General features: G+C 52.9%; 7 protein-coding genes across 7 annotated transcripts; 3 read left to right on the top strand and 4 right to left on the bottom strand.

Moving 5' to 3' along the window:
• Window positions 1-503: 503 nt before the first annotated feature.
• Window positions 504-2,522, top strand: GRR1 (putative ubiquitin ligase complex F-box protein GRR1; the record flags this gene model as incomplete). Its single annotated transcript, XM_041687817.1, has 3 exons — window positions 504-1,355; window positions 1,416-2,102; window positions 2,160-2,522. 3 exons carry the CDS (start codon window positions 504-506, stop codon window positions 2,520-2,522), a joined length of 1,902 nt encoding a protein of 633 aa, XP_041541664.1.
• A 678-nt stretch (window positions 2,523-3,200) lies between these two features.
• AKAW2_31218S (M28 family metallopeptidase) lies at window positions 3,201-6,182 on the top strand (the record flags this gene model as incomplete). The annotated part of the gene is made up of 1 exon (XM_041687818.1): window positions 3,201-6,182. One exon carries the CDS (start codon window positions 3,201-3,203, stop codon window positions 6,180-6,182), a length of 2,982 nt encoding a protein of 993 aa, XP_041541665.1.
• Window positions 6,183-7,181: 999 nt separating this feature from the next.
• Window positions 7,182-12,925, bottom strand: MOT1 (DNA-binding ATPase; the record flags this gene model as incomplete). The annotated part of the gene is made up of 2 exons (XM_041687819.1): window positions 7,182-7,476; window positions 7,530-12,925. 2 exons carry the CDS (start codon window positions 12,923-12,925, stop codon window positions 7,182-7,184), a joined length of 5,691 nt encoding a protein of 1,896 aa, XP_041541666.1.
• A 2,434-nt stretch (window positions 12,926-15,359) lies between these two features.
• On the bottom strand, window positions 15,360-15,879 carry AKAW2_31220A (uncharacterized protein; the record flags this gene model as incomplete). Its single annotated transcript, XM_041687820.1, has 3 exons — window positions 15,360-15,506; window positions 15,588-15,724; window positions 15,852-15,879. The coding sequence occupies 3 exons, from the start codon at window positions 15,877-15,879 to the stop codon at window positions 15,360-15,362; spliced, it is 312 nt and encodes a 103-aa protein (XP_041541667.1).
• Window positions 15,880-16,104: 225 nt separating this feature from the next.
• AKAW2_31221S (secretory pathway Sec39 family protein) lies at window positions 16,105-19,040 on the top strand (the record flags this gene model as incomplete). Its single annotated transcript, XM_041687821.1, has 3 exons — window positions 16,105-17,638; window positions 17,688-17,841; window positions 17,897-19,040. 3 exons carry the CDS (start codon window positions 16,105-16,107, stop codon window positions 19,038-19,040), a joined length of 2,832 nt encoding a protein of 943 aa, XP_041541668.1.
• Window positions 19,041-19,581: 541 nt separating this feature from the next.
• Window positions 19,582-20,079, bottom strand: AKAW2_31222A (uncharacterized protein; the record flags this gene model as incomplete). The annotated part of the gene is made up of 1 exon (XM_041687822.1): window positions 19,582-20,079. The coding sequence occupies one exon, from the start codon at window positions 20,077-20,079 to the stop codon at window positions 19,582-19,584; it is 498 nt and encodes a 165-aa protein (XP_041541669.1).
• Window positions 20,080-20,288: 209 nt separating this feature from the next.
• MKK1 (dual-specificity mitogen-activated protein kinase kinase) lies at window positions 20,289-21,989 on the bottom strand (the record flags this gene model as incomplete). The annotated part of the gene is made up of 4 exons (XM_041687824.1): window positions 20,289-20,418; window positions 20,474-20,843; window positions 20,899-21,190; window positions 21,249-21,989. The coding sequence occupies 4 exons, from the start codon at window positions 21,987-21,989 to the stop codon at window positions 20,289-20,291; spliced, it is 1,533 nt and encodes a 510-aa protein (XP_041541670.1).
• Between the last annotated feature and the right edge of the window lie 2,335 nt (window positions 21,990-24,324).

Raw genomic sequence — 24,324 nt, forward strand, 5'->3', positions numbered from 1 at the left:
CTCCCTCTCCCTCTCTCCCCTCTTCCTCCTCTGGTAGAACACTCAACTACCTCACAAACCTCTCCCTTTTTCCCTCAATATTTCACCTTTCCTAGCGATACTCTTTACTAAGTCCCCCAGCTTGCCTCTTCACGACTGGCGCCTTCTCTTGCTCCCCTCGCATGCCCTTCCGACGCTGGGCCTCCTCCACACCCCTCCTCTCTCCCTTCCTTGCCTTCCGCTCGCCTCCTCTCCCAGCTGCAACTGCTGCAGGCACGCCCGACGCGCGTTCTCTTTTATAAGCGCCCTTGATCCGCTGTCCGCTCAAGTGGAACTCGATTCTCCTCCGCTGACTTGGGTCTTATTGGACATCGACCCTTTCCCTCGATCCCTCACGACCCGGCTTCGATCTCAGGAACCAACCGCTCTTACACCTGCAGACCACATCCTCCCCCCGGTTGGATCCACTCGCATCGGACCCCAACGCGCATCTCACTCGCTCTCTCTGTGTGTGACGACAGTCGATGAGACACATTCCATGCCGATCAGCCTTCCATATCCACGGTGAGCGAAACCAGGACGCAACTGAGCACGACCAGGGTTCCGTTCCCGCACACTTGATTCCCATCCCGACGGCGGTCCTGATGCCCCGCCAAAGGCAACCCGCTCGGTTCTCGAGCGAAGCTCCCTCCGAATCCTCGACCTCGTCGACGTCTCCGGATCGCACTGCAGACGAGGATACCGACTTCTTCACAGCCCAGGCGAATGACTCGCAATCGTCGGTCGGCGTCGCGACCCGTGATGCCCATCCCCACCATGACACCGACCTGTACCTGCCGCCGATCGGGCGTCTACCCCCGGAGATTCTCATCGCCATCTTCGCCAAACTATCCTCGCCCTCCGACATGTTGAGCTGCATGCGCGTATGCAGGGGATGGGCAGCGAACTGCGTGGGCATTCTCTGGCACCGGCCTTCGTGCAACAACTGGGACAACATGAAAAGCATCACGGCCTCGGTGGGAAAATCAGACAGCTTCTTTCCCTACTCGCAGCTGATCCGGAGACTCAACCTATCCGCGCTGACGGACGATGTCAGTGATGGCACTGTGGTGCCCTTTGCCCAGTGCAACCGCATCGAACGTCTCACGTTGACCAATTGCTCGAAACTCACGGACAAGGGTGTGTCGGACTTGGTGGAAGGCAATCGGCATCTGCAGGCTCTGGATGTTTCTGATCTGAAACATCTTACAGATCATACTTTGTATACGATAGCTCGGAACTGTGCGCGGCTGCAGGGCCTCAACATCACGGGATGTGTCAATGTAACGGACGACTCGTTGATCACGGTGGCTCGGAATTGTCGACAAATCAAAAGGGTAAGCGTTTTCGCTGGTGTATCTGTACCATGTTTTGGGGGGCTCGACTGACTAGCGCAGTTAAAATTAAACGGAGTAACACAGGTTACTGACAAGGCCATCTTGTCGTTCGCCCAAAGTTGCCCGGCCATCCTGGAGATTGACTTGCACGACTGTAAGCTCGTCACCAACCCGTCGGTGACGTCGCTCATGACGACGCTCCAAAACCTGCGCGAGTTGCGACTAGCCCATTGTACAGAAATTGACGACACGGCTTTCCTGGAGCTCCCCCGGCATCTGTCGATGGACAGTCTCCGCATTCTTGACCTGACGTCATGCGAGAGCGTCCGGGACGATGCCGTTGAGCGCATTGTGGCTGCGGCCCCTCGTCTACGGAATCTGGTGCTGGCCAAGTGCCGGTTCATCACCGATCGTGCGGTCTGGGCCATTTGCCGGCTCGGCAAGAATCTACACTACGTCCATCTGGGCCACTGCTCCAACATCACTGATGCCGCGGTGATTCAGCTGGTCAAATCCTGCAACCGCATCCGGTATATCGATCTGGCCTGCTGCATTCGTTTGACGGACACGAGCGTGAAGCAGCTGGCCACATTGCCCAAGCTGCGGCGAATTGGCTTGGTCAAGTGCCAGAATATTACGGACGCTAGCATTGAAGCCTTGGCAGGATCCAAGGCGGCCCACCATTCGGGGGGCGTCAGTAGCTTGGAGCGGGTGCATCTGAGTTACTGCGTTCGCCTAACGATTGATGTATGTTTCTGAGGGAGCATCTACCTTGCTTTTTATAGCATGCTGACTTGCACACAGGGAATTCACGCTTTACTCAACAGTTGTCCGCGACTGACACACCTGAGTCTGACGGGCGTTCAGGCCTTCCTGCGAGAAGAGCTGACGGTCTTCTGCCGCGAGGCACCTTCGGAGTTCACGCATCAACAACGAGAGGTGTTCTGCGTGTTCAGCGGCGAGGGCGTCAACCGCCTGCGCGACTTCCTGAACCGCATCATCCCGCCTCCTCCGCCGACGCGAGACATGGAGACCGAGGCCACGATGTATGACGATGATGAGGAGCTAGAGGACGAGGAAAACCAAGTGACAGGCTTGATGCATGCGACCGCCGCGACGGCCATTCACGACGACGACTACATTGACATTGGACATACCCATGGTTGATACCCCCGCCTTCTTACAGCGAGTCTATTCACATCGGAGCCTATCGTTTTGCACTTGCTTGCTTTTATTTTTTTTTTTTTTTTTCCGCCGCCTGTGTTGTACTTATCTGCGTTTTGCCCTGAGGGAGGGTTGATTTTCCCTCCTGGCTGTTGCGATGGCTATTCGGAAATTTGCATCGGATCGCGGCTCACGGGGAGCTGCCTTCTAGGACAGAGGGAGGCTGTGGTTTATTTCTCTTTTATTTCTCTTTCTCATTCGGTTGGGACGAACATCTCTGTGGGTTTTCTTTTTATCGGAATGATATATACCAGGCGATGGCATGGTGCTGTAGAGAAGCAATCCACGGTGTGCGTGAGTGTATGGGGGGAAAGAGAAAGGGAGCGAGAGACTAGATAGAGTATCTATTGTTATCTGCAAAGGATGGCAGAGCGACCATGTGCATGGACGGAGTTTTAGCTAGCAGCATTTGAATCCCAGCATCGGCTTATTTTTATGGTGACTTTTAATCTCCGAGTATATACAGTGACCGGAAGTACTTAATTAACAGTTAGTGGTACAACGTCACTTTCCCCACCGCCTTCCCGCCCACTTGATCATCAATCAATCGGCGTCTCCTCACTTCCTCCGCATCGCTGCTCCAACACCCACCCAGCACTCCTGCAGAGCTGCAATCCTCCGATGGCTCCTCTCAGGCTATCGCGAGCCAATCCACTGGCCTTCACCCCCTGGCCCGTCACCCTGATCACCACCGTCGTCTATCTCGCCTTCCTCATCCCACTGCTTATCGTGCATCATGTCGTCCCCTCGCCTCCAACTGCCAACCCCAACGGTCTCGACCTCACCCAAGCCTGGGCCGATCTCCAAGTCCTAACCGACGGTTTCCACCCGTACAACTCGCGTCGCAACGACGAAGTCCACACCTGGCTTCTGCAACGCATCCACGAGATCCTCGACGTCGCACCTTCGGCCGACCAGTACCTCTCCGTCGATGAGGAGAAGCCGAAGCCCGCCGTCTTCGTCTTTGACGATACGCAATCCAACCTCTCCTTCGTGGGCAACTCCCTGTCCAGCTCCAACACCGCCGTTTACTTCGAGGGCACCAACATCCTCGTCTACATTCGCGGAACAGACGATGATCCCGAGAACTGGTGGGAGGAACCCAACGGTGTGCCCTCCGGCAAGGGCGGCGTGCTGGTCAATGCCCACTACGATAGTGTTTCAACGGGATACGGCGCCACCGATGATGGTGTCGGTGTCGTGACTTGTTTGCAGCTGATTCAGTACTTCATGACGCCGGGCCATGCGCCGCGGAGGGGCTTGGTTGTGCTGCTGAATAACGGCGAAGAGGATTATCTGAATGGCGCGCGCGTGTACGGTCAGCATCCGATCGCCAAGTTCCCCCATACGTTCCTCAATCTCGAGGGTGCGGGGGCTGGCGGTCGTGCTATCCTATTTCGCAGCTCGGATACCGAGGTCACCCGTCCGTATATGAGTTCGAAGTATCCGTTTGGGTCGGTGTTGGCGGCGGATGGGTTTGCGACGGGTCTCATTGCTAGTCAGACGGATTATGTGGTGTTTGAGGGGGATTTGGGCCTGCGGGGACTGGACGTTGCGTTTATGGAGCCGAGGGCTAGGTATCATACGGAGCAGGATGATTCGAGACATACAAGTAAGAGCTCACTGTGGCACATGTTGTCTGCGGCGGTTGCGACTACGGAGGGGTTGGTCTCGGATAAGAGTGCGCAGTTTGATGGCGCGCCCAGGGATGATGCGAAAGTTGCGAGCGGGTCAGGGTCCAAGGCTGTGTGGTTTGATCTGTTTGGGACGACTTTCGTTTTGTTCGAGCTGCATACGCTGTTTGCGCTGTCGGTGACGCTGCTCGTGGTTGCGCCGCTGGCTCTGCTGGTGACGGGTATTGCGCTCACCCGCGCGGACAAGATGTATTTGTTTAGAACGACTGCAAAGACGGATGATGGTCTGGACTCGACTCCTCTGCGGGGTCTACGTGGTTTCTTCCGGTTTCCGTTCCTCTTTGCCATCCCTACGGCTGTCACTGTTGGTCTGGCGTACCTGGTGACTAAGGTTAACCCGCTGATTATCCACAGCAGCGAGTATGCCGTCTGGAGCATGATGCTGTCTGCCTGGATCTTTTTGGCTTGGTTTGTCTCGCGGGTGGCTAACACTGCTCGTCCGTCTGCGCTGCACCGCATCTACACCCTGACCTGGATGTTCGTGCTGGCCTGGGTACTCCTTGTCATCTCCACGGTCTACCAGAACCAACGCGGCCTGGCTGGCGGCTACTCCGTCTTTTTCTTCTTCTGCGGCACCTTCCTCGCCACTTGGATCTCCTATCTAGAGCTCTTCTCCTTGCCGCGCAAGTCCGAGTTCGCGAACCAAAACCGGCCGATGTCCCGCCGGGCCAGCAGCTACGGCGGCAGTCGACTAGGCACAGCGTCAGGTGAAGACCACGAGGAGGACGACCACGACGCCGAAGAAGAGGAAGAGGAAGAACATGAGCCCACCGAATCGACCTCCCTACTCGGAGGCGGCCAGCGCACCACCTTCGCCAACTACGTCCGCGTCTCCGGCGACCACCGCGGCTCCGACACCGACGAGCACCACCACTACCCAGGCGTCTACGAGAACGAGCAACGCTGGAGCGGCTCGCTCCCAGCCTGGATCTGGACCCTACAATTCCTCCTCATCGCCCCGCTAGTCCTCATCATGGTTGGACCCCTCGCTCTCCTCCTGACCAGCGCCCTCCACCAAACCGGCCAAGACGGCAGCTCCTCCCTATTCATCTACGTCGCCATCGCAGCCCTAACCACATACCTCCTCACGCCCCTCCTCCCCTTCATCCACCGCCACACCTACCACCTCCCCGTCTTCCTCCTCCTCGTCTTCCTCGGTACTTTAATCTACAACCTCGTCGCCTTCCCCTTCTCCCCGACCAACCGCCTCAAACTCTTCTTCATCCAAGACATCGACCTCACCACCGGCTCCACCACCGCCTCCCTCGCCGGCGTCCAACCCTACGTCCACGCCGCCGCATCCACCCTCCCCAGCACCACGAACCAAAACATCACTTGCACCGAACACACCACCCGCGGCACCAAATGCGCCTGGCCGGGCCTCGCCCCGCGCGTTGTCCCAGACACACCATACTCCGGCTGGCTCGACTTTACCATCTCCCAGCAACACAACACCACCTCCACTGATAACCAAAACAACGACGACGAAGACCGTCAACACCCAAAGCAAGCCCGCATCACCTTATCAGGCCGCAACACCCGCGCCTGCAAACTCCTCTTCGACTCGCCCATCTCCTCTTTCTCCGTCCTCGGCTCCGCCACAGATCCCCGCTTCCCGACCACGTCTCCGCACGGCACGAAGGAGATCCGTCTGTGGAGTAGAGAATGGGAGAATGAGTGGGTCGTGGATGTTGCGTGGTCAGGAAACACTACCCATACTGACGATGATAATGGCGAAGAAGAAAAAGAAGGAAAGTTAACCGGCAAAGCAGTCTGTCTCTGGAGTGACAACAACTCAAAGGGTGTCATCCCCGCGTTGGATGAAGTCAGACAGTTTGCGCCCAATTGGGTGGCGGTTAGTAAGGCTGCGGATGGGTTAGTGGAGGGGTGGAAGGGGTTTACCATTTAGTCTGGTTTTTACTTGTGGTTGGGATGGGGGAATGGTGAATACCTACCCTTTCTCTTTCTTTGTTGTTTTGTGTGTTTGTTTATTTATTTGTGATTGTTATCGTTGTTGTTATTGTCTGCCTAGCTGGCTAGCTTACTTACTTTGCTTTGCTTGTTTGTTTGTTCTATTGTTTCAATTGTTCTATTGATTGAAGGTGTTTATTATGAGGCGATGAATGTCCATGCGTTGCAATCAATGAGATAAGAGTATATCTATCTCATTCACCTGTTCCACATACAACTTACAATGTATTGGCGTTTACGTTACTACCACATCTCATCACTACTTCACATCACATCACATCAATCACTACATGTTTTCAAAACCCAGTATGGCATTTGTAGCAATACAGGTATAATACATTATAACTGGGAGCGAATCGGGTGTGTGTGAAAACAGTAGAAAAAGAACTAGGATACATGTGGTTTGGTAAAAGGTAGAGATGTAAATGTAGATGTAGATGTAGTAGATGAAAAGACAAGAGGAGAAGAAGAAAGGGAAAAAAGAAAAACAAATCTATCTTCAGTTTCAAGGCCGTCCGTCCGTTCCGTTCCAAAGGGGGGGAAAGTTAATCTCGTAGCACTCCGAATCATTCGTTCAATCGATGAGTTAGGTCTTGATAAAAATGAGAAAAATAAGACAAAAACACAAAGAGTAAGAATGGTAGAATAACATAGTAGATAAGAGAGAAAAAAACAAACTGTCAAATCAACTCCACGCCGGCTTCCCTGGTAAAGAAAGTAGTTTAACACAACACCGCGTAATGGATGGATAAAAGTGGTAGGTAGGAAAGGAGAGGTCCCGAACGCCTTGCTGGATTTTTCTTTCTTTTGGTACATGGATGTGTGTGTATGCGAGGTTGATGGAGGGGATGATGTAGGTAGTAAGTACTAGCGCTGCTTGTTGCAGGTGCTAGGGTATTGAAATGCCCTGGATAGGGAGGGCGGTTGGGGAGGTTGGTCATGACTTCATTGTGGCCAGGAACGAGTCCAGGTTGTATTCTTCCTGGTATTGGCGGTCGTCCCAGAGCTCGCCGAGATCGTCTAGCCAGCCCTTCTTGCCCTTTTCTTTGACTTCGCCGTCGATGTCGACCATGTCTACTTCGTTGCCGGCTTGCTCGTTGGGTTTCTCGGCGTTGTCGGCGGTTTCTCCGAGGTTGAAGAGGTCCAGGAGTTGGTCGGTGTCCATTGTATTTAGGCCCGCGTTTTGTTGGTTGACCACTGTGGAGGCCACGTCGATCTTGAATCGTTGGAGACTAGAGAACGGTTAGTATTGGCAGATCAGTCAATCAATGTAGGATCAACTTACTTCAGGATCTTCTCCTCCAGAGTACCGCGTGTGATCAACCGGTACACGTTGACAACCTTCTTCTGACCGATACGGTGAGCACGGTCCATAGCTTGGATATCCTTCTGCGGGTTCCAGTCGTGCTCCACGAAGATGACTGTGTCGGCTCCCGTCAGGTTCAGACCCAGACCACCAACGCTGGTCGTCAAGAGAAGAACATCGTAGCTGGGATCCGAGTTGAAGCGGTTGACAATGTCCTGACGCTTGGTAGCTTCCACGCCACCGTCAAGGCGGAGATACTGAACCGAGGGGAGAAGCTTGCGCAGCACTTCGCTTTGCACGATGTCGAGCATCTCCTTCATCTGACAGAACACCAGAGCTCGGTGTGGGCTGACATAGCTTGCCCCGGTGCCGAGATCACCTTCAGTGGGTGGGTCGACACCGATGCCACAGTCGAGTAGCAGGTCGCGCAGAGCGCTGAGCTTCGGTGCATGGGACACATCGCGAATATGGGACTGTTTCGTGGTGAGGTATTGCTGGACCTCATTGTACTGCTTGTGTCCCTCTTTCACGACCAGCGCAGGGGAATTGCAAAGACGGCGCATGTATTGCAGTGCTTGGAAGATGTGCTCTTTGTCGGATTTCTCGGAGCTACCCAGCTTGTTTGCCAGTTCCTTCTGCTCCTTCTTGGTAAAGTCCTCGAAAAGTCTCTTCTGGAGGTCACTAGGGTCACAGTAGTAGTTCTGAATGATCTTCGGTGGCAGATCGTTCAGAACCTCCTCCTTCAGACGACGAAGCAAGAACGGAAGCACCTGCTTGTGCAAGGCCTCAATAGCAAGAGCGCCGGCCTCTTGTTCCTTGGAAGACGACTTGCTGAAGCGACTAGCCGCGATTGGCTTGGCGAACCGATCTAAGAAGACCTTCTCTGTACCCAGGAATCCGGGCATAAGGAAATCGAAGAGCGACCACAGTTCCAGGACATTGTTCTGGATCGGGGTACCAGAGAGGATCAGCCGGTGGTTGCTGGCAATCCGCTTGACTGCAACTGTGACCTTGGCCTTGGGGTTCTTGATAAGGTGTCCTTCATCCAAAACACAGTAGTTCCAGCTGATCGGTCGGAGAACGTCGTTGTCGTTCCGGCAGATGTCGTAAGAAGTCACGACAATGTCGGCATCCGCCAAGTTGCCCTGCAGCTTTGCGCGCTCCACCGGGGGACCAACGTAAGCGACGCAGTTCAAGAACGGGGCGTATTGTTTAACCTCCTGCTGCCAGTGACCGGAAAGAGACGGGGGGCAGACAATCAAAGACGGAAGCTTCCGAACTTCCGCTGACTGGGTCCGTGCATACTCATCAGCGCGCAGATGGTGGTCACTCGCGACAATGCAGATTGTCTGCAGAGTCTTACCAAGACCCATGTCATCACAAAGAATACCATGCAGGTTGTACCGGTTAAGGAAAGCAAGCCAGTTGACACCCTCTTGCTGGTAGGGCCGAAGCTCAGCTTTGATCGCAACTGGCAGCTGAAACTCTTCCACCTTGCGAACATCCAGCATTTGAGACATGAACTTCCTTTCCCGGTCTCGTCCCTTGAGCAACTCCTCGGATAGGCCTGGCGGATCGGGAATGCCAGCTTCCAGGGGAACAAGCTTAACCAGGGTAGCAAAAGACGTTGTAGCCAAGAGGCGCACGTCATTGTCCGAGTCGCTCATCCGCCCCAAAACCGGCACCACGAGGAAGATGACATAGGGAAGGATTCCGTCCTCCATCACATGGATCAGGTGGTAGATGCACTCCACAGCTCCCTGGCGGTGGTGAACATCCAAGGGATCATTGATGGTCGGCAGTACCTTCTCGACCAACATGGTCATACCCTCAACAGTAATGACACTGCAGACGGTTGCGAAGCACTTGGCAGCGGCATATCGGATGACTGAAAGTCGGCACTGCAGAGCCTTGACAATTAGAGGCATGAGCCCGATAATCCAAGGGTGGAGACCCTTATCGAACTTCGGTAGCAAGGCGCGCAGTGTTGACAGGCCATCCACAACCTCCTGACCCAATTCGTTGTCGGGATTGAGGATCTCTTGGGGAAGGTCGCCGGCAAGAGCCTCTTTTAGAGGCCGCTCCACCAAGGTTGCAAGATTAGGAACCTTCTCTAGAAGCTGGGATCCGAACTTGACGGCCAATTGCTCGAGGGCTTCCTTGGCACCACGGCGCATGATCCTCGCCTCCTTCGCCTCTCTCTCGAACTTCGCCGCATCCGGATGGTCGCGCCTGTCCTCTTCCTTGCGCAGAGACAGAATAGACTTCTCCAGGGTCGCATTGTGGTGAAACTCGGGGGTCTCGGAAGTGTCCACACAGCAATACTTGACCAAATTCCCGATTACCTTGTCGACAGGGCCTCGTTTGGTAGCAGTGGTGTAATATTCAACCAAGAAAGCGATAGCTGTGGCAGAGCGCTGTTGCAGCTCCGCATTCTCTTCCTTCTTGATACTGTCCATCATGCCCTTGATAATGTGGCTTGGCTTCTTGGGGATGTCGTGCAACGCCACCAACGCACCCGCGGCGGCAGCCCGCACACGCAGATCCCTTTGTTCCCGGACACTTCTGGCTTCCTCGATGGCGCTTTCTGCGGTCGCACGGGTGTCATTCAGAACTTGGAGGGCGGTGATACGCTGGGCTGGGGCCAGACCCTTCTTCAGCCGCTCAAAATCGGGCCCAGCAACCTTTTCGGCGTCGGCAAGGGAGAACGCACTGGGCCCAGCCTGCTCTTCTCCTTGAACAACGACCGCCAGCGTGGGTAGTCTTGACCCAGGAACATGAGCGTGATCTTTGAACGCATAAAGGAGCGAGTGGCACTGTGCGCGGGCGACCTGTAGATAGCATGCAATGTCGCTGTACCACAGGGGGCGTTCGCCTTCGATGATTGGGCGTAACTGCTCAGTGAGAAGGGAAGCATACTTACTGCCAGGTCCAGAGACCCTAGCGTACTCCTCGACGATCATGGCTGTCGACAATTGCGACGTCGACGCCGTATGCCTGAGACCAGCCAAGATAGTTTGCCACAGGCTGGGAAGTTCATTCTTATCCCAGAGGAAGAGCAACTTGCCAAGTGCTCTGGCCGCGTAGATCTTCGATCGCAGCATTGTATCTGCGCCCACCAGATCAATATCGCCCTGAAGCATGTGCCCATCCACATTATGAGCTGAAGGCGGGGGCGCTTCTTTCTTTTCCGCTTTCCGCCCGCGCTTCTTCGGTCCATCGGCGGCGGCATTGTTCGCGGTGGGCGAGGACTTTGCGGGGGCCGCGGCACTATTTGGGAAAGGCACCCCAGATGGCTTGATAAAGAGTGAGGCGTCCATGGGAAGAGGATATCTTGGGACACCGAACGGTGACATTGTGAGGGTGATGAGCGGTTCGATGTAGCTCAGGAGGTCGCCATCAGCCTTGAACACCCCCCGAGATTCTAGGGAATTTAGCAGTTCCGACCACACTTGAAGCGAGAGCTTGAGCACCCCTTCGTTTCGTTCCACCAAGAGGTTCTGAAAGATCAAGCGCAGTGCTTTTCCATTCACCCATTCGTTGGTACCTTCGCCTTCCAGCTGCAGGAAGGTCATGAGGGCGCGAAGGACCGCCGAGCGAACGCTGGTGATCGTATGGCGCAAAAACGGGTAGAGACGAGGCACGAGGTTTCCAAACGACGACTCTGGGTCCACGGCCGCGTTGGCCTTCATAGCATCCAGGACCTCGCGGAAGGTACACAGCTTCGCCAGAAGATCCATGACTGAGCCGGTACTGGCACTTAGGTCGTCCTGTAGGTTTGAAAGACAGTCCCAAACAATGTTCATCAGGCTTCCTAGCGTGCTCTGCCTGGACGCAACAAACTCCTCCGCCATGGGAACAAGCGTCGCCGCACTCACAGCACGAACATCGTCGTCATAGTCTCCCAACCCTTTCATTACTGCCTCTAGTACGCCATCCATCAAACTCCGATCCTTGATCAAGATGTCTTTCCGAACAGCCACCAGGTACCTTAACCCGATCATACCACCGTGACACACCTCCCAAATGGGACGCTCCAAGCCCAGGTCATTCTGCATGACAATGCGGTAGAGGCACTTGTAGACAGCGACCACGGACCGAGAGGGGAGCTGCGATAGAAGGGCACCCAACGTCTGGCCAACTGTTTCTCGGATGGGGGCCACGACATTGTCGGAGATGTAGTCACCGAAACGGTCGAGCATAAGAACACACAGAAGACGACAGGCCAGATCATCTAGCCATTTACGGTTTAGCACATCGTTCTCCGGCCTGCTTTTGCCTCTTAAGCGCCCAGCTCCAACACCCTGAACACGGATGACCTCTCGGAGGGCCATCGCAGCCCCATGACGAACCTCCCAGTTAGGATCAAAGATGTCCATCGTGAGAATTTCACACATAGGATCATAGGGCCAGGAGTTGCTAGGTCCTTCATCGGAGGTGTCTGGTTGAATCAAGGGCTTCTCGGGGGCGGTTGACCCTTTGAACTCCGAGACAATCTTTTGGTCGTCGTCGCCTGACGATCTTTCCAGGGAGAAATAGTCTTGCTTCGAGTCGCCATTCTTCTCTTCGCCATTTTCCGCCTTGATGGGGTGGGGGGTCGTCGCTGACGGGGTGGTGACATTATCCGAGGGCCTTCGCGTCGACAAATCCACGACACGAACCTTGTTGGCTCCCATCCTCGCGCTCTGCTTGTTTTTCCGCTTGAGCTGGTTCAATTGCCGCTTACTCAACCCCGACTCTTCTCCGTTAGCGCTTTCCATGGGAGATGCCAGCGGTGGCGCGGAGTTGTGGTGGTTTGTTTCCTTCTGCGGGGCTTCATCCTTGATAGCGGGGGTCTTTAAGACGAGATCATTATCGTCGATCAAGTCCTCCTCGATGTATTCCCCGGCCAGTCCTAGACGGGAGGTTAAAGTTTTCTTCTGGTGCTGCAACCGGGAGACCGGATCCATCGCGGCTAGCGAGTACTCATACTCCTTACCCGCGCTACCCAGTAACCGCTTGCCGTACTTGAGGATTGATGCCAAGTCCAAGGTCTCGAGCTGGAGGAGGGAATCACTTGGGGAAGAGGGTTGCTCTTCCTCCGACTTGATCTCTACATCATCCTCGTCGAGTTTCTTAATCGTTTCACCATCTTCCTCATTGGGATCGAAGGTGTCGGCGTTGGCAACGATCAAACCAATCGCCTTGGCAGCTGCTGTTCGGGTGTCCCATGACTTGGACTTGAGATAAGGCAAAATGCGCCCGAGCAGGTTGAACAGCTCATCGGGATGCTGTTTCTGAACATCTGCAAGCTGCTGGGCTGCAGTGTTGCGGATGAGAGGCGTGCTGCCTGTCTCGAGTAACCTACAAAGAATATCATTGGTCAGTGCATTCATCCCGGCTGCGGGCTGCTGGCGCGGTAAGACTCACGTGACGAGCCGGTCGAGTCTAGTGCGGCGCAATTAGCGTCATGTACCAAACGGATGCGGAATGGGCGGGACGGCAGATGGAAACTTACCTGGAGGACATGGCTGGCTGGCTGTCACTCCTCGGAACTTTGAGGAACGAATTATTTCACAAATAAAATAGTTCAGAATCCGCAAGGAAAAGGGGTATCAGCAGAGAATAACATAAAAAGAAAAAGTAAAACGTGGTCGCAAATGATCCACAATATTAGAAAGTAATTCACCACAACCCCCACAACACCTCTCTAGAATTATTAGGTATAGTAAGGTATGGTAAGACAGAGGGAGTAATAACGAAGAGAGGAGAGAGAGTGAGAGGAGAGTGAAGTGGACGAAAGAGGTAAGGTATGTAAAATATACAAGACCGTTACACCCACGTCACAGCCATCGAGAAGTGTCGAAGCGTGACTGATTAAGCAAAGCTGGACAGTTTCTGAAGGGCGATCGGGAAACAGAAGTGGAGATCACGGCTTAGTAGAAGAAACGCGGGTATTGATTGTATTGATGATCGGGGGGGAAGAGCGGTTTGGACGTGACGCGGACCAAGGCGATATTACTTTTTAAGTATGGTCAAGTAATGAATCATAAAACAAGTCACGAAGGGCAAATGCCGGGATGGGGAAACGGGACGAGAAAAATAAAATGAAAAATTGCGGATGACCAGGAGATGAATGGAATCGGATCGACAGGGAGTGAAGAAGTGGTGGTGGTGGTGCGTTGACTGGAATGGAGGTGGTGGTGAAGGGAGCAAGCCTTGTCTGGCCTGCAAAGTAAATGCGCAGGAGTATCAACAAGTCGTCCTCCGGTCCTGCTTTGCCTCCCCTCGAGGTCACGCAGCCTGTTTATATCATTGGGGGCATCTTTGGCTGGGCGCGCCTACCCATACTTGGGCCCTGCGCGCTAGTCTGCCTCGGGGTTAGCGCCCCCCACTCCCGTAAAGGTTTTCTACTTGTCACGTGATTCCTCCCTGCGCCAAACCGCCGCTTGGATCGACAGGCGCGAAATTGCTGCACTGCGATTCCTTCCTTTGGAGTTCGAGTTCCCTTCTCTCCCCCCCCAAAAGCTGTCTGTCCTGCGTATCCATGAGGCTGACCGGTCGGTTTGATCCACGGAATTTTGCGCCGCCCGGGATACCTTCGCGGCTGAACGCTCCAGTTTTGACCCTCTTTTGTCCTCTCAGCTTCCTGTTTCCTGCACGCAGCACAGCTGAAGTAACCTCCTCTATTGGTGCTTGTAATGTAAAAAACAAAAAGGAAATGGAAAAAACTCTACTCCGTACTTGTAGCGGTTTTGCCCTTGTCTTCTTCCTTAAAACTTCATCTGCCTACGTATCACCTACGTACTACTACTAGATAGCTACTACTAGGAGTTATCTAGTTAGCAGCAAGAAAAAATTACCTTCTCATCAAGTCCGCCATGTGAGCTTGTTTCGATCGCCCACCAACAGCGCCAAGAAATGCCAGATGGCCTCCTTCAGTTTCGGAATCCGGTCGTCCCCCAAACCAATGTTTCTTTCTCGGCGGTGATTCCCTCTCCTCTTGTTGTGACAAGGTTCTTGACAGTTGCCTGAAATGCTGGTAACTCCGTAGTTACCAACCAACCAACTACTTACTAGTTCGATTCCTCCCAAGCTGTCATTTCCCGCGTAGATGACGTTGGTCAATTCCGCCAATCAGAAAGTCTGTATTTGAAGTGAAACCTATTGAAAAAAATATAGATCACATACTACTAGTCCTACCACTACTTCACATCTAGGCGCGAACTATTCCCACAACGGTCTATTCAACCATTCTTAGTCCTGATCAATGGCAGCTATTTGTTTTGTTCAATCAATGGAGCATTGTGATCCACATTTGAAAGTAACGTAACCTAGTATTGATTGTGAATTTCCGTTTCATGGCGGCATGTAGATCCTGAGGCCAAAATATATATATTGAAAGTGCGCTACTATATATCCCCGCGTACGTTGGCAGCGGCTTTACCATGCATGACCTTGGAAGCATCACCAGAACAAACACCATTCCCCAATAAATCAATGAACAGCTATACAACCAATTACTGAATGGAGACGCTGCTGAAGCTATACTACAACCAGTAGCTACTATGCAAAAAGCGTCACAAGCTTCGGTGGAACTCCGCTACTCCCAGACCACCGATACCTGTCACGTCCTACAGGGCTTAGTCGACCGATCAGATATCCTTCCCTCCATTGAAATCGCAGCAAGCACCCCAAAATTGATCAATGAAACTGTCCATTTCTATACATCGAAGGACTCCACAGGGGTAAACAGAAAAAAACAGCATAGCTTTAGTGACAATGGAAAAAATCAACACGTATTCGCACCAGATATGCGCATATCATCCCTCAAGCCTTGGCCAAAAATGCCGCTGCCTCCTCCTCTTTCCCTAGCAGTCCCAGACTGCGAATCTGTTCCGCCTTGGGCGCGTTTTCACGGGGGGTTGCGGCCTCAGCCTTGCGGTAGGCGGCCTGCATCTTCATCGTGCGGAGAGCCTAAGCGTCGGGGACAGTGTTAGCAAGATCCGCAAAACCGAGTATGAACTTGATCGCATGAAGCTAGACAGATAGGCGTACCTCCTTCTTGTGGTGCAGGCACTCGTAGTAATCCTCCAGAGCGGGCACACACTTCTTCTTGCCAGCTTCACCCTCTCCGCCGTTAACGACGTAGCAACCGAGAACCTCCTGCCAGAAGTTGTAGCAGCGGGAAGGACCTGCACAGAGCGATTGGGATTAGCCGGGAATGTCCGCGGGAGAGTGACATGTCGGGCGCCCAATGTAGGCCAACCCGGACACTCTGGCTGTCAATGAACCTTGACAGCAAAGGATAGATAGACGTACCGCCGTTGTTACCGAAACCGGAAGCCATTGTGAGTGAGTGTGGTGGGGAAGGACGGGGGGGAGCAAGACGAGGGGATTAGGATTGCGAGGGAGCGGAGGTGAGGATCGCGATTGAGGTTCTTCTTCCCTCGCCGATGATTCGCCTGTTCCGCCTTCCGCCCCGACCCTGGCCCGTGCACCTGACGTCTTTGTGTCTCCCGAACACATCACCCTCTTCCATCATGCTCTCTCTGCTGCTCCCTCTCCAGACGTCATGGCGGTCCTTCAAGGGCTCTCAGGTGCTCATGCGATTCTTCTAGCGACCCATCTCTGTGCCACCGGCAATGTGGCTGCTCTTCCGCACTTGCAGGCAAAGTTCCCTGCCCACCTCCCGCTCGAGCGTGTCTTGCGCATCATCTTGACCTTTCTGCCCGAGAGCACAGAGCCTAGCTCCTACACACCAGTGCTGCAGGCGCTGGTAGATGAACAGCTACCTGAAACCAGTGGTGCTACCATCGATACCTCCCCCGTTAAAGACCTACCCGCCGCGGTCGTGAGGAGACGTGTACGGAAGATCCGTTTACTACCATTACAGTATCCCGGCGACGAGGACAGCCAGGATCCCTCTGACCTTCTCACCAAATTCCTCATTCACCGGGCCCATCGCATCGATTTAGAAACCGCTCTTCAACCCCTCGTCCTCGATCTTCTCCTCCCCTTCTACCAACGCTCGGAAGTTTTACGCACATGGTTGATCTCCAGTCTCTTACCGCTACTCCGATTGAACTACGAGTATTACCCCAGCCAAGACGAAACATTCTCGCTGGATATCTTGGAGTCTATGGACAACAGTATTGCGATTAACGTCCTTCTTTCGATGACCGGTGCGACAAAGAGCAGCATGGACTTGGTGCGGAACCTACGCGGCCTTGTGGGTGCGTGGATGTATGGCAGTAACCGGTCTAAAAGACGGAGACTCAATGAAGCGATGCAAGAGACCTCGATTGTTCTACCTCAGGATGAAGCGCAACCAAAATCAGCCTCAGGTGTCGGATGGCAGCAAGTCAATGAGTGGCTGCTGGCACGAAGCCTGGTTGATCATGAGAGTGCGGTGAACGCCTTCGTTAATTGGGATGGGCCTGAGGATGTCGATTTAGGCGGATATTCCGAAGAGAATGACGGCCTGTCCGAAGATGAGCTGCGAGACTTGCGAAGGAGGTACGGACAGACTGGGCTTGCTGTCGTATATGCGAACGCTGATCCCAGCCCTCCGGCGCTGGACGGTTCCGTTCGAGTACTCGCGCGCATCGCGGAGTTCCTGAAGCTCGAAGAACATTTGTTCTTTTCACCGGACAACTCAGAATTCCCGAGCGTGAGCTTCGATCCAGCGCCGATTTCGTCGGCATCAAGGGTATCTCTGTTGCAGAATGCTCTGCTGGTGGCCTCAAACCCTCTGACGCGTCCTTCAGCCTCTTCAATCTCCTTCCTCAGTGGTATCTGCCTCTCTCTGGGGATACTAAACGAGTTAGGCCATCCGATTCCGTGCAGGACGGCGGCAAGCATCAGTCTCCTCAATAATCAGGAAACGCAGCTGCTCGAATTGCGCGGTGTCATAGCCTCTGTTGTAAGACAAGCAAGATCGGGTCATGACTGGAGCAAGACTCGCCAACAATTGCTATGGCTACGGGACTGGCAAGCCGATCACACGGAACACACCAGCGACCATCCCGCCTACCATGGTCTCTTCTGGAGAGTTCCGCAGGATGTCGTCGAGGCAGAAACATTGAAAGCGTTGCTTGAAGCCAAAGGTGAGCACGGAAAACGTCTTTGTTATTCTGCCTTTACTAACAACAACAGAATACCACCTTGCTGTGAGCATTTACATTGTCTCTGGCTCGACCCTGAGCTCTACACAAGTTGAAGAAGCCGTCAAAGAGGCCATTTTCACAGCCTACGACAACGCGAGCAACGGAAATAGGACCAGGGGCGGAATGAAGCGAGCATACGACATGTAAGTCGAAAAAAATAAACGCGCATTGCCTTGGACAGACGCTAATGCCCTGCAGTCTACAAGCTTTCCAACCTCACTTCTCAGATTCTGCCTCCTTCAAGCAGATCCAAGCTCTCATATCCGCCACACACGCCCTGTCTTTCTACTCCCTTACTTTGCAGCACGGCGTCCCTTTCCAGCCAGTCAGCATCCGTGTCCACCCAGACCCTCTCTCCCTCATCGAGAAAGTTCTCGACCAGAACCCCAAGAGCTACACCAAATTGGACGACTTATTAGCCATTGGCCGGAACCTTGTCCTCGCAGGCGTCTCCCACTCTCCATCTGACGAAGATGTCTCCCCCTTCCTATCCCCTCCCTCACAGGAAGATGCCGCTATCACCGCCGAACGCCGTATCATGTCCCTCGCCATTTCCTCCGCCCTCTCCTCAAACGACTTCGGCACGGCCTACTCCTACATTCTCACCCGTCTCACTCCCCCATCCCTTCTTCCCACATCCTCCCCTCTCACCAATCCTACATCCCCCAAAGACGACATCACCTGGCGAGCCGTCTACAACGCCGGCCGCTACCGCGCCCCAGCCACCAGCGCCACCCCCAACAACCAAACCCAAATCACGCACCTCTCCCAACGCATGGAACTCCTCTCTCTCGCCCTTGTACTTGCCCCGACACCCGAACCTCTTCCTGAAATCTTGGGCGCCTGGCGCCGCTGCGACGAGGAACTCGCAGCCCTCCGCGCACGCGAATCCGAGGAAGAGGACATCTGGGACACCAAAGCCGACAACCTCACCTCCACCACCCTTCCAGGAGGCTTCGGCCCCACGGACAGCGAACAAGACGCGTTCGAAACGCGACAGCACCAAGCCCGACGAGCACGGGCGCATGCCTCACAGAACCGTCTGCATCATGAAGAAGCTCCCATGGGTCTGTTCGAGGTAGCCCGCGGCGCCGCATTAGCGTTGCAGAAGAATGCCTTCCCGCTCCGGTCAGCTGCAGCATCTGCAAAGACAAACACCCACGACCAGGACGACCACTCCGTCCCTTCTGCATCTCATCTCCGCAGCGGCTCCTCGATGTCGAACGAGGACCCAGACGGCGAAGGTCGCGTCCGCAAGCGAGACGTCGTCAGTAACATGGTCACTGATGGACTTGTCAGTGGTATTGGCTGGGTGTTGGGTGCTCAGCCTGTCAATCGGTGATTCATTTACAACCACCACCCCCTTCAGATCCCACTTAATTCAAGGTCAGATTACGAAGTACGACACGATTGTTTGAAGTCCGTGAAATGGAACGTCCCATCCAACACAGAAAGAAAGCTAGAAGCTATCTTATTTTATTCGTCTGTTATTTTCGAGCGTGAAATCATACAACATTGCTCTTTTCTACTTCTCTCTATACATATATCGTCAATATTTCCATAGCTTTGCATGACTGAGTGAGTGGGTTAGTTAGTGAACGAGTGAAAGGTTGCTTGCATAATCTAGCATATTAATGAATGAGAGGATAACTACAAGTCTTAATCAGTTCTTGGATTTTTTTTTCCCTTTTTTTTCCGGACTAGCTAGGGTTTTTGGCTACGCAAATTTTCTAGTAGTTCGTTTACTATGATATCATGTCTTAGGAAATGATGGATTGAGTGAGTAGTAGATCCACTGTACCCTATACTTCATATTTAGAGAGGACAACTTTTCTAATGAAATCAGTCTTGATATTCCTGTATCGCTATTCCGGTGCCAATCACTATACACAATATGCGGACCCTGCCTTGTCACAACGCACGCTCACAAGCAGAAAGAACAGGCTAATCAGACTGTAAATGGATATGTCTTCCGTGTGGCTGTATGTATGTATCTGCATGCGTACAATCGGAGAATGAAAGGCGGAAATGATGATGAACCAGATCAATGGATGAGGATGGTAAAAGGATAATGTATGTAGGATGATATATGGAACAAACTCGACAGGATAGATGATAGATAGAAACCAAGGATACCAATCTCTCACCGTCTCAACCGGAAAAGAGGAACAAGCGTCAGCACCGCTGGCGATGGTTTTGAACAGAAACAACCTCAGGTTGCTGGATGAAATGACAACGGTTTTGGGTAGAAATAAAGAACCGAGATGACAATCGGACGCAATGCACAGGACGGGACAAATGCTGAACCAGCGGGGAGGCAAATTAAAGGAAGGCGTGATCATGTCGGGTGATGATAATGAAGAAAACATTCCCAACTCCATGATTCCAATAAAGGATAGACAGTGCCGCGAAGAAAATGAGTGTCGTCATGATCACAATTCGTATGCTTTTGACATCCGGGTCAACCAAGGGCCAGCCACTTGTAAGCATCAAAGGAGAGACCGTTATGTGCGATCGTATTAGAGGTGGAGCATTCCGTCCGGAAGGTGCATGAATGATTGCCGAGATCCAGTTGCTGCAGGCAGGCAATCTAGTCTTTCCAATCCCAGACTTGCCTTACGAAGTTGGCCATGTTGACCTTTTTGTTTTTCATGTCCAGCATCCAAGGATGTTCGAGCATCCGCCAGGGAGTCGCTCGTCGCGGGGGTTCTTTCTCCAAACTGGACGATAAAGTTAGTATAATTCATACACCAGTAGATTTTTTTTTCAACGTACCAGCATTCGATGAAGTATTTGAAATTCTCGGACCATCGAATACCGTTGTCCGGCTCATCCTTCAACTTGGGAATCGGTTGGCGGACAATGTAGGTCAGTAGATCGATCAAACCGGCGCGTGGCTGCATTTCGGTGCCGTCGGCAGGGAAGGGGAAGCGATGCTGGGCGACTTCGAGCAAGGTCACACCGAGTGACCACACGTCGGAGGTGATGGTGTATGATTGGCCAGTGATGCGTTCAGGGGCCATGTAGTACGATGTGCCGATAAAGGTATTGGCGTCTCCCTTGGTGCCAAACTCTCCACTGACACCAAAGTCACAAAGCTTGACCTGACCATTTCGGCAAAGAAGAATATTCGATGGTTTGATATCTGAAACACGTGTTAGCTGAATGATGAGAAACTGCGGATCTGGAACTCGACTGACCTCGGTGAATGATCTTTCTGCTATGAAGGTAGGTCAACCCGTTCAAGACGCCCTCGGCAACCTTGCCTAGCACTTTCTCTCCCGTCCGTCCACCAAGCTTCTTGACCTCCTTGTAGATACTGTCCAAGCTGCCACCTTCGCAGAATTCCATTGCAATGGAAATGGTCCCCGTTGACTTGTCCATGAAAGCACCGTAGTAGCGACAGATGTGCTCTGAGGCACAATCTTTGTTGAAGTTAAGTTCTCGAACGATCTGCTTCTTCACATCGGGGTTGGGGTCCGTAGTGATAATCTAGAGAGAGAGTATTAGCATCCCAACCACCAGACAATGCGAAATGAAAGAAACCCACCTTCAACGCAAACACCGTCTTGCCCTCCTTGAGCTTGCATCGAGTGACAGCACCTCCTGCGCCCTCACCCAAGCTACCCAATTCCACGATCTTCTTCTGTTCACTCGCTGCAAGCCAAGCCTCATCGTCCAAATCATCCACATCGAGGGGCCTGCCCTTTTCCAGACTCATCTTGTCCAGATCCGGAATTAGGCTGTTCACACTGCTATCGCGCTCCATCTGTACCCCACTCTCCCGGTCGGAATAGACAGAAATCGCTGACGACGGATCCGGAGTGCTGCCGTGAGGCTGGCGAAGGCCCATGGCGAACGATAGGGCTGAATAGTTGGAGGAGGAAGCGGAGGCGGGCCCACTGGCCTTCCCGTCCAGGTACGTGAAGCTACCCGATCTCGAGTGTCCGTTCGGTTCGTTCAAGCCGGTGGTCGCCAACGGTGGGGGAGCGGGTCGACTCTTTACTTGTTGCACATTCTGACTGCTGCCCATGGGGGTTTTCAGGCGTAGCTGGGGAGGCGCTGGGCGAGCTGCTGGGCGCTGCAGCTGAGGGACCTCTGCTGGAGCAGCAGGCGCGGGAGCGGGAGCGGCGGCGGCGGCGGTAGCGACAGGAACGCCGGTTCCCGTGACCGGACGAACATTTGGAGATGGAGGAATTCCCAAGGTGAGTTTGGGAGGTCGGGAACCACTGTTGTTGCCGCGATTGCCAGGTACGGGCGGCTTGAGGAGAGGAACCGGCGAGGATGACATTGCGAGATTGTTTTGCCTCTCACCAGGCAAAAACAACTCGTTGGGGTCAGCCAAGGTAGCCAGATCGGCGGTGTTTGAGTGGGACACTTTGAAAGAGGGACGGGGGGAAACTGGGGAAAGAGATTAAGTGAAAGAGAAAGAGGAAGAGGAAAAAGAGGAGAAGGTGTGATAAGTAAGAGGAGGAGGAGGAGGAAGAGGAGGAGTTGGACGAGGTGGTCGGAACAAAGAGGGCCGTGGGGTTAATTGGCTGGACGAAGCGGCGGTTGGCTGACAAGAGGGGTTGGCTGATCGGAGAGGGGGGAATGAGAAGAGGAGGAGAGAATGAAGAGAGAAATAGAAGAAAGACAAGAATACAATAAAAAAAAAAAACGATGAATCAAAGCACTAAGCGAATGTTTGATCCCCAGCGATGATGATGATAAAATAAGAATGGAAGACAAGGTAAGTAGATAGTAGATAGTAGATATATAGGGAAGAAGGAGGAGAGAGAGGAGAGGAAGCAAGAAGGAAGGAAGGGAAGGAAGAAAGAGGAGAAGATGTGACTCGGCGAGGCCAGCGATTCTTGCTTTTGAAACTGGGGCCGAGTTTTGTGTCGATTTTGTCAGTTGGCGGCTGGACTCCACCGCTCGTAGGGTGACCACTCAAGATCCTTCTTTCTTTTCCCACTTGACACTTGACTTGAACTGTCGTTGGTTGTTTAGTGAGTGAGCCTGTGAGGAGTTAGACTAATTTATAAACTAGTCAGGACAAGAAAGTCACTGCAGCATTGGTTAAATAGTTAATAGTTCAATAGCCATCATTCCTGTCATCAGTACTAATTTCAATGCTCCGCACTCCCGACCGGCGAGGGATCGAATGGAGGCGCTGGAGGGTCGCCGGCCTGGTGGAACCGGCCTGTTTCAAAATGGCGCCTAAAAACGAGAAGTGCTTGCGATGAGAGATATTTTGGGAATCCAATGCTACTATTCTTGACAGCTACAGAGCTCCAGTTCATTCCTTATGTCTAAGCTTTGATGTCTGTGGGTAGCAGAGCTGTGATTGTTTCGAATCTATTCTAATACTTGTCAATTTAATATACTAGTAGCATTCTATATTGTTTTGTATCAAGTTGAGGGTTGAAGTGGAAGGGGGAAATCTGCTCGGGTGCCTGAATCATCTGGCCTGGCCAGTCAGGCATCCTACATCAAAAAAATCTCTGAACTTAAAGATCGACTCCGCCTGACTCGAACCATGTTTCCTCAAAGTTTCCATTCTACGAACCCGTCAACCCCGACAGACTTTCTTGATGATGTCGACGGGAGCTGCTGTCTTTCAAGAAAGAAAAAATAAAAATAAAATCTAGTGTGTCAGGGTCCAACATACCAACCGGATAATGTCGAAGGACAATTCACCCAAAACGACTTAGTAGCGTGCGGATGTTTTACATCATCCGCCGGTTGAGTGTCTCTGATATTCGGTGCCACTATCGATATTGATGGCTGCTCCATCCAATCTGCGCCGGCATCTTGCTCCGGGGCTCCACCCTCTTATGCCCCGACGGTGCTTGTTCAGCAGAAATTCATCTCGGCAGCCGTTACGCAGTTCTAAGAATATACACAACACTCACACATTAGGATTATGGTCCTCGATGCTGTCCGATCATAGTAACACGGGCCCGATATGATCAGACAATCGCATTGACATCGGACATACTAGTAGCACTCTGGTGCATAGCACGGCTATACATGCACCGTAATATTAATCTATCACAGTCTGATTCTCAACGGTAGATCCCTCACCATCACTACCAAGCAACTACTACTAGTTACCGTGCATCAACGCGTCAGCTACCGATACCGATTGACACGTGCCATTCTCAGCCTTGTCAAATCCCTCACTCTCACAGACACCGAACCGGACACTTCTTTCCCACTCCCCCCCCCTATATGGATAGATAGCTACTGGTTAGGGACAACTGACATCATCCGGTCCATCTGTGACGAATCTCTCTACCGTCTCTCCTCGATCCCGATGCCCGCCAACTTGGACGATTTCCGCAGCCACAAATCGATCCAGACCCACACCGGTTTAAAATAGCAATCCTTCTTCCCCCCCAAGCCTTTGCACCGCCATAGCAACGGGGCCAAATGGCAACACTGCGCCCCCGACTGACAGGCCAATAATAAAGATGACACCCAATCTAAAGGGACCACTAAAGAAAGAAACACATCCTCTTAATCATCATCTTCATCAATCAATCAATCAATCAATTCTCGCAAGCCCTACCCCTAACGGTTCGTCGTGATATCTAAGCGAAACGCTCGGGTCAACCCAATGACGTTCACGGGGGGGTTAG

Source organism: Aspergillus luchuensis, chromosome 3 (assembly GCF_016861625.1).
Source record: "Aspergillus luchuensis IFO 4308 DNA, chromosome 3, nearly complete sequence".
NCBI lineage: Eukaryota > Fungi > Ascomycota > Eurotiomycetes > Eurotiales > Aspergillaceae > Aspergillus > Aspergillus luchuensis.